This window comes from Mytilus galloprovincialis, chromosome 14 (assembly GCF_965363235.1).
Source record: "Mytilus galloprovincialis chromosome 14, xbMytGall1.hap1.1, whole genome shotgun sequence".
In the NCBI taxonomy this organism is placed as follows: domain Eukaryota; kingdom Metazoa; phylum Mollusca; class Bivalvia; order Mytilida; family Mytilidae; genus Mytilus; species Mytilus galloprovincialis.
Window position 1 is genome coordinate 39,919,580 of NC_134851.1, and position 14,528 is coordinate 39,934,107.

A 14,528-nucleotide genomic window follows, 5' to 3' on the forward strand; every position below is an offset into this window, starting at 1 on the left:
ATAAGTTCTTACTCTACTATTTTTCCTTCTACAGGAGCAGCTGCTGGTCTTGATACAGATCCTTTAGACACTTGTAAGATATTTGTCAGTTCAAAACTTTTCGATATTCCATCATTGAAACTCATTTTCAGCCATTAAGGTTATCCTATAAGATTATTTGTTGTGCACAAATGATATCGGATAAGTTCCTTACGTCGTAACTACAATCTCCTTCCCTTTCATAATGTGACCTACCGAATTAGACTATTTACCGGATTTGTAATCACATAAGCAACACGACGGGTGCCACATGTGGAGCAGGATCTGCTTACCCTTCCGGAGCACCTGAGATCACCCCTAGTTTTTGGTGGGGTTCGTGTTGTTTATTCTTTAGTTTTCTATGTTGTGTCATGTGTACTATTGTTTTTCTGTTTGTCTTTTTCATTTGTAGCCATGGCGTTGTCAGTTTGTTTTAGATTTATGAGTTTGACTGTCCCTTTGGTATCTTTCGTCCCTCTTGGATTATGTCATTTTGTCCCGATTCATGTTTAGAAAGTGTGAAATAGAAATAACATCAACACATTGACTTTGCAGGTAATTATAAATGAAACCAAAAATGTAAGTCGTCGATGGCTAATTTGGCCATTTGAAAGTTTCAATCAACTCGTTAAATATGCATGTAGTAATGGAGTTTACCATTCTTTTTATCGATGGTTATGACATTTTGTGCGTAATTTTTACCGTATCATTATTCGTTAATCGTCAATATAACTTTTTTTTTATATCATTTGGAAATTGTATCAACATAGTTTGCTCGGACGAGTAGGTTATCAATATTCGTTTATATTGTCAACATTGTGATGGAAATAATTTTGTAACAGCGTCGATAAAACATTTACAAACTGTACTTACTCTTTTTACTTCAGGCTTTTTCATTTATTGATAGACATTATTTTATTTTATAATATTTGTTTTACTATATCCGAAACATCTTTTATTAGGAAATAAAAACAATCTAGATGTAGATGGCTGTAGTCGGAACATTGCCGTATTTTTAACTTTTTAAGGAAAGATCTTTTCCGCTATTAATTTCTATAATTATTTTAATCAGCATCTCACAGTGATAGTACATCACAAGCATCAGGGGAATACTATTATGAAAGAACAGCTCTCAATAGAAGTTTTCAGAAGGACAGATTTGATAGAATTTCTATTTCAAGTGACACAAGTGCAGGCGCATTATCAGGAGAAATGTACATAGATGTAGATAAGCAAAGCCAGGTTCATTATCAAGAAACTGCAGCTTTAGTGGAAAAACAGAAATCTCCTACAGTATTTAAAAAGACTCATGTGTACGGTTATCAAGAGTAAAAATCATTTTAAAGAAAGATTCAAATAGTTTGGTGAACACAACAGAATGGCAATTTTTTTCGTTTGATCGTATACCTACTTTGACAAAACAACGAAATCAAATATTCTTTATTTAAAGAAGATTAATACGCATGAAGTTAAATTATTCATCATTATTTATTTAAGAAAAGTCTTTCCTTTTTTAGCGACATCCTTTAGAATATGTATTCTAATTTTGATAGGCGGAAGTGGTAAATAAGGTTGTAGATATGTGTACATGTTCATTGATTTAATTGCATTTATTTCTAGGAAAAAAAAGGCACCGACACAACCAGGATTACAGACTAAAATCAAAGGTACTGTAGTATTCAAAATATTATGCTTGCTATCGATATGACGGGAAATTAGACCTGTCTATAGTGTGAATGGGAATTTTGAACAGGTTATCTCTAATTATGTAAAATTGCAAGCATTATTTAAGTTATAAATCAAAACATGTTCTACGTATGTGCAATTGTTTGGCAATCACATGGTATAGTCTCTATGCGTTTGGCTCAACAAAACGTTTGGGTAATAAAAGCAACAGATATAAGATTCCTGATATCTGGAAGTATGTATTATATTTTTCATTTTATTTTTTTTTTCATTTCTAAATTTAAAAGATAGTTATCATCAATTGATCCGTAAAATAAATTAAAAGGTATAACTATATAATTAGATATCACTAACCTGCAAGATAAATCTTAAACGTATACGACAACGAAGACCCTTGTTCTTAGTTCAATCAGATTTCGTCGAAAGAACTATTTTCTTGAAACTCTTTTTATTTGATAGATATAGAGTGCTACCAACCATAACTGTAATAAACCTCAAGTCATGTGCTTTTAAACTATAAGACATACTTGACATTTGGCATTAGTGGAACTTAACGGTTATTTTTCAAATTAGGTTGGATGTTTAAAAGATATTTTTTTATCAAAAGGGCCATTCTGATCTATAATCTATAATCTATTTTTTCCAGTAAGTAATTTCTTTGTTTGCACTTTGTTCGTAAAAACACAAAACATCATAGAAAGAACTAGATTTACCTGTCTGTTCAAATTTTCAAACGGAAGATATAAAACTAGGACACAAAAATTGGAAATTAATTAAAGTTTTCAGCACTTTCTGAGTGATGCTTAAAAACAATGATTAGAAGTATTTAGTACCGGTACATTGTCATATCAACCACAAGAGGTTACAGATACGATAAGACCAGTTAAGCTATACTGCTTATGGGATGTCTTTGAAAACTGGGGGGATGATTATCAAAAAGTATTTCACACTGTAATGTCTAATTCTATTGATTCAGTTTTTAATATATCAATATCATAATAAACTACAGTTGGAGCCTGTATCAGAAAAACCGTTGAAGGAGTTGAGGAAGTTAAAGGTACATGTGTTGGTGCCGTTCTGATTGAAAATTTTAGAAGAAGTTGTGTAACTTGGACGTAGAATACTACGTGAAAATATTGTTTTTGAAAACAATTTTCTTCAAATGTTTGAATTGCTTGCATGAGTGTCTGTCAGTATGGGTCATTTTGTTAAGACGTTTTAAGCTTTTTTGTGTGAACAACTTTTATACTGTTTTTGTAACTTTGTTTCTTCTATGATGGAGTTGATCTGACATGTAATGTACTGTGTTAATAATAATCCACTTTCAGGTCAGTGTTATAAACAATCCAATAAAATATTGAATTTCTATAAAAACATAGAATAACAATATCAACCTTTGAAAATATCATGTTAATGCATGATGTATTTGGAAATCCATTTGATGCCTTTGTCGGTATTGATCATTGTTATGTTAATATTATGCAATACTCTTATAAAGCTTTCTTCAAATGATTATTTTTCTAGATTGATAATCTCAGTCTGCCTTACTTATGTTCACTATTTACTGGGTGATACAACTGGGTTAACATGTTATTAAATCATAAAACGTTTTGAAACGGTTCGGCCATTGATTTAAATTGCAGACGAAAATGTCTGCATTAAGTCTAGATTCAAAATAAATAAAATTGGAAATATTATCGTCAAAATCGAGACAAGCAGTGGTACAGTTAACAACTTGTTTATAAGTTATAAATAACATGAACAAGTTTCAGGAACAGAAAATATCTCTATAAAAGTTTTTAAAAAGTTCTCATTGTCTAGTATTTTTTCATGTAGACAAAGCAACTTTAAATACAGAAGAAGATTCAAATTCTGGTGGACCACCTTGCCCTCCTCCTTCGAGATCTAGTGGTAAAAAAACGACTGTAAGCGTTTCACCACATGATGTCATTAGTTAAATTAAGGTTAGTGAATAGTTATCAAAGGTACCAGGCTTATAATTTAATACGCAAGACGCGCGTTTCGTCAACATATGACTCATCAAAGATGCTTCGATCAAAATAGTTAGAAAGCCAAACAAGTAAAAAGATGAAGAGCATTGATGGCCCAAAATTCCCAAAAATTGTTCCAAATACGGCTGAGATTAGCTATGCCTGGACAACTTAAGATTGACAAATGAACTACGAAAATGAAGTAATGGTCAGATTATAATATCCAGAGTCATACTATACACCTCACAATCATTCAATACACCAAATAAAGTTTACCTAATGCTTACAGTATTAGTAGAATAAAAAAAAAAAAAAAAAAATTAACATTGAGCAATAAACCGTAAAATTGAGGTCGATGTCAGACAAAAAATACCAGACTGACATGTAAATCGAAAAATATTCTCGTACACCAAATTGTTTCAAAATCAAAATTTAACACACTGTTTGCCCCTTAAATATTTATAAATATATTTTAGTAGTTATTAAGGTAACGTTAGGATTAATGTATTTAGGTTACCATGGTTAAGATCATTTTGCGTGACATTGTTTTATACAAGACGTTTATCATGTAAGACAACTTTGGGTAAAAATATTATTATTAAAATGGTGTACGCTAGGCGCAAGTTTCCTCTAAAAAGTAAAAGACTCATCAGTGATTCTCGAGTAAAGGCTTTTTTAAGCTTTTTTTTTATCTGAGTGCAAAAAAAATTCAAACGATCATCCTAATAAGTAATGATTCTATTTCTGTTTTCGTATTTTATAATGTATACTATAGAACTAATAGGTGTGAACCTTTTTATTTCATCAAGCAGCAAGGAAAAAAGTAGACGAAGCCTTCTTGTCGGGTTGTATTGACTGTTTTATGTTCATGACAATATTTCAATGTAGAGTCTTGACATTGAAGAATTTCTTATTTACCTTACATGTATATAGTTTTGTAAAATCATGCGAGATGTATTTGAATAGACCAGATGTTTACCTAGGTGTTAATTGAGCTTCCTCTATAATGTTTTACTTCAGTGGAAATTTCAAAGTGCCTTCACTGGATCTCATGTATGTTATGATGGAACAGCCCTTATATTTATGTTGTTTATATAATCTTTATGTTACTATTTTGATTGGAAGATTTACTATTTAATATGTCATTTGTCAATTAATTTTCAAACATTTGTTGACAGTCAATATTTATGCAAGTATTTATGTTGTGTACTGTGAATACTCATCATCTGAATATAAAATGCATTGTAAAACATAAATAATAAACTAATATTACATCTTGATGTCAAATTCTTCAAAACACGTACAGAATATTACTTCTGCATGATATTACGACCCCATCTGCCAAGAATACTCATCATAGATACCAGTATTTCAATTTAACAATTGCACCAGACATGCGTTTCGTCTACAAAACACTCATCAGAGACGCTTGAATCAAACATCTTAAAGACCAAATAAAGTATAAGGTTGAAGAGCATTGAGGACCAAAGATAAATATGTGCTTGAACATATGATCTGTCTGACTTTATGTTGCTGTATAGGAGGTTACCAAATAACATTTGTATTTTACAGTCATTTGAATTAAAGACCCATTTGCTAAAAAAAACTTCGGTCGCTGCATGTTATTAATTGATTTAAAATCGCTTCTTTTAGCTGCTTTAGGTGGACATCAACAAAACATCCCCATTCCATATAGGAAAATAAATGTCATGTTTGTTTGTACTATAGTAGAAAGTGAAGTTACAAGACATGTCAGTGTTGCATTACAACCAAAAATATATATATATGGTCATGAGGCAAAAATTTACTTTTTTAAAAAGGCAGTTGAAAAAGATCGTCTATTTTCCCTCAATGAAAAAGGCATATTTTGAATGGCTCCGACATGCAGAAATGGAAGATATTTTCTATACTTTATAAAATGTGAATAAGATTTTCTGCATGTTTTTACTTAATTTGATAAGCTTTCGATTAAATGCAATTCCAATCCTGTATCATCCAATCAGAAGCCATATAGGATTCTATTCTGAGTACCATCAGTGAATAAAACTTACCAGTAAAATGTAAACAAATAATTGTGCTCTTGTAACCATGAATAAAATTGACTTCTTTTTCAAGGTTTATTGGTCAATCTTATCTTTTCCTGGTTAATTTTTGTTTCTAAGAAACTATACGCATTAGGTCAACTATATGTAAAGCAATTAATGATTATAAGGTGTACATGTCTGCTTGGTAGGGTTCATCTGACCTTGATTTGTTTTAACAGTTCATTGATCAATGTTAAATTTTCCTGGTTAAGTTTGTTTCTTAGATACTTTATTTAATATGTCGACTGTACTTAAAGTATATTTGGTGTATGAAATGATTGTAAGGTGTATATGTATTTCCAGTTTGGTTTATCTGACTTTGACCTTATTTTTTTGGGTCATGTTAAGTTTATGATGTAGTACAGCTTTATATTTCAGACTATCAACCTAAAATCAGTGGTAGGAAGAGAAGGCGAGACATTTTAGCATGTGCACTCGTGTTACAGCTTATCTAAATATAATTTTTACTATTTCAGTTATTAGGGCTAGGACAGGCTATAAACATAACACAATTGTCTCTTATTTCCAAAATTTATTTATTAGAATGTAAAATTGAATAAAACTTGAATACAATATATTAAATAAATTCTATCTTTAAAAAAAACCAACCATACTTTTTTAACATAAAGATATAAGAATACAAAAAATAAAATAAAAATTAATCATTGACATCAGTTATGCACATAGTATATACCTTATTAACACCCCATATTGATTTGATTATTGTTTGCTTAATGTCTAGTGGCAATTATTTCATAAATATTTCAAGAGATTCAACATATTAAGAAAATAAATGTGGAATGATGCCCCCGCTAGCATATAACGCTCAAGAACTGTAAAAGTAACGCTTCCAAAAATTGAACTTAGTCTGAGTTCTGTACATTTCATTACATGTAGAACCCTAGAACAGTATAAATCAAACTGCTTGTAAGCACTGAATGGTTAAGACTGCTTCAATGTATTAGTAGGAAGTAAAATTGAATATTGCATTGTATAAAGCATTGGTTGTTGTTGATTCAACTGTCATATTGGACAAAGAAACATAACTCCAATTTTCAAAGACTTTAAAATATTTTTAGAAATGAACAGTAAAAATTGCTTTAATTTATCAGTAGACAGCAAAATTAATCATTGCATTGTATAAAGCATTGTTTTTGTTGATTCAACAATAATCATGGACAAAGGAAGATAACTCAAATTTAAAAAAAATACTGTATTGATATCTTAAGAAAAGAATGAAAACTTTAGCAATTTTTCCATTTGTAAAAAGCATAACTCTAGAACAGTAAAAGTGAAGCAACCAAAATTCACAATTGATCTGTATTTAGTGGTAATAAACATTGTGTATAAGTTTCATAACATTTGGTTGAGGCAAACTGAGACTGGAAACCAACTTTTGGATGTAGGTACGTACAGATGGATAAGGATACAACTGAATGTCTAATTGGCTACGGAGGGGGCATAAAAAAATGTCAGATCCCATTTGTCTGTACAAAAGTTAAAGGGGCTCTGACAAATAATACACAACATCAAGCAAGTTGAAAAGGAAATTAACAAATAAATGAAATTGAAAAATTGAATTGAAGCTTGAAATTGTAAATCTGGACTTTTTACAAATACAAATCAGTGGTATTATAGATATTCATTTTTAATATAAACAAAATATTACATCACCAGATATAAGTTTTCAGATTATCACATCTTCTTTGATTATACATCTACATAAACTGTTTATACAGAGATATGTCTTGCACGTGATTAATTTTGATACTACAAATGTTCAAATTCAATTGGCAACAAAGTACATTTATGATCACCTGTACTTTTCAGATAATGCATGAAACAATGTATTTCCTGATGAAAAGGGTGTTCGTTATTCATGTGCTGGAAAAAATAAACATGTACTATAGATTCATTTATTTTCGTGGGTACCATTTTGTTGATTGAGGAAAATGTACATTTTCGTAGATATATCATTTCATGGCTTTGCCAATGTGAAAGTCTGCATACTTATATATATAGAATTTGTATTTCGTTGGACATTGAAACTCATGTTTCCCAGGTTACCATAATTCCACGAAAATTGGTATCCAATGAATAAAAATGAATTCACAGTATACCATGCAGTATTTATAAAAATAGATTGATCCCTATCATAAACTTTTACATCACTAAGAGGTTACGATATATGTCAATAACTTATACAACTGTATACCAAATCTCAGATAAAAATCACTAACTTAAACAATTGTTGACTACACAACCTGAGGTAAGAGCAGTCTTTAGTATTGCTTTAAAGACCGTCACAGGCAAGATCTAAATATTTAGTATTTTGAGATTCATTATTAAACAATCCCATCTAATATAAAGGTGTATACATTGTTAATATTCCACATCATAATAAGTACATGTAATTAACATTATAATCAACCTAGTTCAGTAACCTTATATCAGAGAATGACATTTCAATGGTACTTTCAAATCTAGTGTATGTGTACATGATGTAGTAGCTTATATTTTGAGATTCATGATCATCTGATATTCCATCGGATCTGCTAAACAATCTTATCAAAGTTTTTACCCTTTGACAAAGATTATTTATGTAGGATAAACATGGCAAGACGAACATTGTATAATGATTGCTCAATAATGGCTAGTTTTGACCCCTACATGTGGGAAATGGATATAAATCTTAACTAATTTAGTGTACATGTGCATATAATACTACATTTGTATATAAAAGAAATAAGATTTTGATTTAAACGAAACGGTGAGATTGAAATTTGCTTATGCTGAAATTTTACACAGTATTTCAAAATAAAATTGAAAATTTATCATTATTAATTCTGCATTTGACCTATCTTTCTCTTCTTAAGATTTCACATAAAATTTCATTTTATCATCTGTAATTTTCAATAGCCAAACAATTTATTATTCATTGTAATTGTTAGTTAAGACACACCTTTCAATCTAAATTCAATTTTATAAAGAGCACTATTGAAGAAAGAACAGAAACACAACCTTCATTTTTTTCTACATCTTGCAAGGGTATTTCAAGAGGAGTGTACTATGGCAAGAACTTATCGAAAAAATAAACTGATATTAGATTGTATGTATAACTATGACTTTCAATGCTATTTTAAAGTGTAGTGTAATTTTTGGCAAGAATTTGTTAAAACAAACTAACTGATACTAGATTATTTATAACCTTCGTAACATTTCAAAATACAATTGAAATCTTGGATGAGATTTTGTTGTAAATAATTGTTTACTAGGACTTCTGTAAAGACTAATTTGTTTCAAAAATATTTTTATTTAATAATCCTTACGGTTGTACATAATTGTTTACTGTCAAGACTAATTTTTGTTTTAAAGTTCATTTTATCTAATAATCCTTACAAAATTTGAAAAATAAATTTGGTTGGTTAATTTTCAGCAATGGTTATTTTCTTATATGCAGTGAAACATGTGAAATGGTATGTGTATGTGAAATTTTGTCTATAGTACTGGACAGGATTTTTTTATTTGAAACAAAGATAATTTTTGCAGCTGGTTTTGAAAAGTGCAAATTTAACAAAGACTAATTGGGGAAAATCAATGGTGGTATTACACCTAAAGAGTACAATGTTCCGTTGACATTTATGTGATTTTTAATAAATAAGATTATGACCTTTAAATGCCATTTTTATATGAAATGTATGTAACTGATATAAAATCCTGTATTTTGAGATTCATAATCAAACAATTCTAAAAGCTTACGACAAAATGAGGAGTTTTCCAAACTTCGTCATGATAACAAGTTATCAAAAGTATAAGGCAATACAGTTCACATGTATGTTTCTGCCTCCAACCACATTAAAATAAGGCCAGACAGGAGATTTATTCTTTCATCTTATTTCATTTTTGCGAAAAATCTGAAAAAGTTTTCTCCCTGTTTGTTCCTGTATAACACTTTTAACAAGAATGTGTCCTCAGTACACGAATGCCCCACTCGCACTTTCATTTTCCATGTTCAGTGGACCGTGAAATTGGGGTAAAAACTCTAATTTGGCATTAAAATTAGAAAGATCATATCATAGGGAACATGTGTACAAAGTTTGAAGTCGATTGGACTTCAACTTCATCAAAAACTACCTTGACCAAAAACTTTAACCTGGAGCGGGACAGACGGACGGACGGACGAACGGACGCACAGACCAGAAAACATAATGCCCCTCTACTATTGTAGGTGGGGCATAAAAATCATTCGATAATTTGTGCATATATATGTGTTGATATATACTGAAGAAACATTAACTTTTATGGGGTCAAAATTTCGTGGTTTTGTCTCTCTATAAGATTTCATGGGGATTTAATTTCGTGGTTTCCTTAAATGTAAGTGGTATTATATAAAGATTAAATTTTCGTGGGGGTTTTAATTTTGTGGATATATTCTTTCCACGAAATAAACAAAATTAAATCCTCCACGAAAATTTCTGCTTTTACAGTTTATATATATATATATATATATATATATATATATATATATATATATATATATATATATATATATATATTTCAATGGTTTGACCAGCTCTATAGACTTGTTATGCATAGATCCTTTTACTATTTTTGAGTAAATAATCCTGCTGATATTGGACTCAGAGTTAAATATAAAACGCATAACGTTATTTCGCTAATAAATTTTTAAGGAAGGCAATAAAATGTTTTAGATTAGGTTTGAGGCATGAAACAAGTGTATATTTTTTTTTTGCCCAATAAATGTTTTATAAGAAATTGAACTTTGAGTTATATTTTCAAACAAGGTGTTATAAACATGATAAACAAAAACTTTTATGTTTTGAGATTCATCTTCAAATGGTTCCATCTGCTAAACATGCATGCTACTTATAAAAGATTATCACAACTGCAAAAAACTTGCCAATTATAAGTCTTTTAATATAAATAAAAACAAGAGAGGTGTTAATATATAAAACAGGATTGCCAATGATACAACTCTCCACCTGAGATCAGATGAAGAAGTCACATTACATTTTACCATGTTTAAAAGGTCAATTAAAAATTAAAAAAGTATTATATACTACAAGCTATACATAGCAAGGCAGTGACATAATATTTTGTTGTTTTTACAAAAATATAGCAAACATAAAAATATTGTGGCATTTTGAATCTTTAGATATTTTTAATAAGCCTGATCACTCATTAATAATTTAAATTATAACTTAAATATAACTTAACTAGAAGTTATGTACAGTCTGTACCCTGCACCAAAATCTTTTCTAACTTCTTGTCCAAAGACAAATATTCAGACATTTGTCTTATCATGCTTATGCCTGTAAACAAAGTTTTGCAAAACATTTACTAGTCAAAATAAATTTCACTAGTCTGGGGAATCAGACTAGCGACTAACAGTGCAGGCTGACTGTAGATTCATTAGTATTTTCAGGATAACTTTCCTTCATCACAAAAATCGGTACCCACCAAAATGAAGAACCCTACAGTTAGTTAAAGATATTTTGCATAATAGTAAGTGTTCCCATCAATGTAATTACAATCGCCCTTCAAGCTTAAAAAAATTATTTTGACTTCATTTTACTATATATAATAAAAACATTATCATGATTATAGTACATGTACTGGCTGAATTTTTACATTAGTACAATAATACATTGCAGTATAAATATAATACTTTTTACTCAATAATGAATTTTCATGTACTTATTTTAAAACCATCATACTTTTGACTCAATTCTAACAAAATTGTTTAACCGAAACAACACTTGAAATGATGATCATACTGTAGGGTAAAATCTTACATAGTCAAAATGATAGTAAAAAGTTATCAAAGGTACCAGGATTATAATTTAATACGCCAGACACACGTTTTGTCTCATAAGACTAATCAGTGAACATAGGTTTTACTAAATTAACAGTAGTAAATACATCTAAAATTTACATTGTAAATACATCATACCTTTGACTAATTTTTAACATTAGTAAAAATAACATTGCATTGACTTATCATATTCTACAAGTGGTAAACAACATCATAATTTTGACTGAATTCTAACATTAACACTCTTTTTGGTCAGTTTTTCAGCCTCTTCAACCCCTCGACAAATCTGATCGAGAACGCTGAACGGTACAGATTTATTTATCGGCAAGTACACCACATGGTCCATTAGATAACGAGCTTCGTGTGGGTAATAGTTGACCAACGGCGCAAAATAATCCAAGTAAGGGTTCCACTTCTCTGGTTCAATGATGTTGACCTGTGTGGCCCCACGATAAGCGTCTATACCCATAGCATGAAGTAGGTTGACAAAAGTATCAGCATTATCCTGAAAACAAAAAAGAACAAATAAAAGTTTATTTCATGTTTAGTTAGTCTTGTATTATTTTAATTTTAGTTTCTTGTGTACAATTTGGAAATTAGGATGGCGTTCATTATCACTGAACTAGTATATATTTGTTAAGGGGCCAGCTGAAGGGGTGCGGGAATTCTCGCTACATTGAAGACCTGTTGGTGACCTTCTGCTGTTGTTTTTTTCTATGGTCGGGTTGTTGTCTCTTTGGCACATTCCCCATTTCCATTCTCAATTTTACATGTACATGTATTTATAATTATAGAGATATACAGTTGATTCTTGCTATTTGCATACCCTTTTTGTCAGAACAAATTATGCAATTTAGCAGAGAATACTTACACTACATTATATACGAAATGTCAAATTATGGAGTCAAAATGACATCAATAGAACAGATCAGTAAATGAAATCCCAGAAGAAAGATGAATGTCCATAATCCACTTACAACATATTGAATGCTTATTTATTTGACTAAAAGTTATATGCCATTTGTCATCATGGTCATACATGTTATTTTAGTGAAGCAGTTATGGTTAATTACACTATAAGCAATGCGCAGTACAAGTGACATAACTTCAACGTGTTGAAGGTGGTCACTAAAAAGTAGAAGTAGAAGTAGAAAAAACTTGTCAAACATTCCTAGTTTAGCATTGTAACATAACATATTGCATTTAATCAATAATTATATTTGAAGTTTCTTCTATTGTTATAAATCTTGTCAATTCTTCATTGGCAAATTTACCTGTAATCACCTGTCAATGGACATCATTACTGTCTGCAGTCGTGTCATCATGAGTACAACTCCACAGGTGAATGGAGCTCTTTGTTAATACTTAACTTTCATTATCAAAAGTCAATCATGGTCAATAGTACGAATGTTTCAACAAAAGAATTGTTTTACACATGGATTCTCAAGAGATGCAGCAGGCTTTGACACAACTGATATTTTGGGAGGACTCAATAAGGGTCATAAAATAGATTGCAAGTTGCAAAATCATGCTCCTATCTCACACTAGCCTTTAATTACAAAAAACTTGCATTATACCTCAATTGGTCTATACCAATATACCTCAATTGGTGGATTGTTGGGGTTGTAAGGACTGGTGACAATATCCCTGTTAATGACAACTCCAACTGGTTCCCCTCTTTACTTAGTTGATGGAAGTAGTTGACCAACTATCTTGTCTCTAGCTTCAGTCTGAGTGTCGTGGTCATCGCTGGCCTCGTTTGTTTGTTGTTGTTTTGCAGCTAGTACAACAATTGTTTTTTGTGGCCGTCCACCGGGCTTAACTGATAACATTGTGTCTACTGGTTGATGCTGGCTTGTTTTTGCTTTTAAGGGCAGGCTCAGGTTTCCTAGATGTGGTATCTGTTTCAATAACCTTGATCCAAGTATAAAAAGCTGAACGGAGACCTGGTCAGAGCTGGCTTTAAATTTCCATTCGGGTTCTAACTTCATCAGCATGATTAGGTAGTTCAATAATTTCTGTCAGCGATGTCAACGATGTTTTCAATTCTAAGTTCAACTCACTAAAATCAAAAATGTAATAATAATATGTTATTGTGCTATCTTAAATGGAAGAAGAGGAAAATCAGTTGTAAATACAGGAGGGTTGTAAATTATGCCCTATACTACCAGGGGTCTTTGGTTTTTTAGACCACAATAACAAGCATATGTTAACATTAACCCTATAGAGTTATATCCTTGACTGTTTAACCTGATTCGTCATAATTAGTGGACTTTTTTTTATCATCTAAAAGAAAGTGTACATTTTATACGTGTTCAGTGGGGAACCTAAGACAATGTAAACCTGTATATATATACTCTTCCAAAACTGTTTTTTCAGATTCAGATCACAGGAATATTATCACCATGATTATTTAACATTTTTCTTGAAACATGAATTTGGTTAATTCATTTTACTACATAAATTTTGTTCATGCAGAAATGGGAAAGGCACTTACAAAGATGTAATAAAGGTTGATGAATGTATAGTAGCTGAATAGTATTAGAGAAACAGCACACAACAGTAAGTATTCTGAAGAATGTGTTATAATTTTTCTTATTTGATGTTTTAGCACATGTTAACTTCTAAATGTGAATGCACGAAAATATGAGGAATACATCACTGATAACCCAGCAAAAAAGTAACACCTATCATCATCATGATCATCATCATGCCTATTCAAGGTTTTTGTCTTATTTTCTTATAAAAAAAAATATTTATAAATCACATAAACATCATGAACATATAAAGATATAAACAGGGATTTAAACATATGATCAGGTGTGCTTTTTACGGAATTTAAATGAATACATGATATATACAACACAGCTAAACAAAACGTAATTCAAATAATTATTGTTAAAACATACATGC

General features: G+C 30.5%; 1 protein-coding gene across 1 annotated transcript in view; it reads right to left on the reverse strand.

The window, feature by feature from the left end:
• Positions 1 to 10,664: 10,664 nt before the first annotated feature.
• LOC143059274 (uncharacterized) overlaps positions 10,665 to 14,528 on the reverse strand; it is an 87,969-nt gene continuing 84,105 nt past the window's right edge. Inside the window, exon 5 of the mRNA XM_076232758.1 lies at positions 10,665 to 12,120. Coding sequence (XP_076088873.1) covers positions 11,827 to 12,120 — 294 coding nt within the window. The 3' untranslated portion in view covers positions 10,665 to 11,826. The remainder of the gene's footprint in view (positions 12,121 to 14,528) is intronic.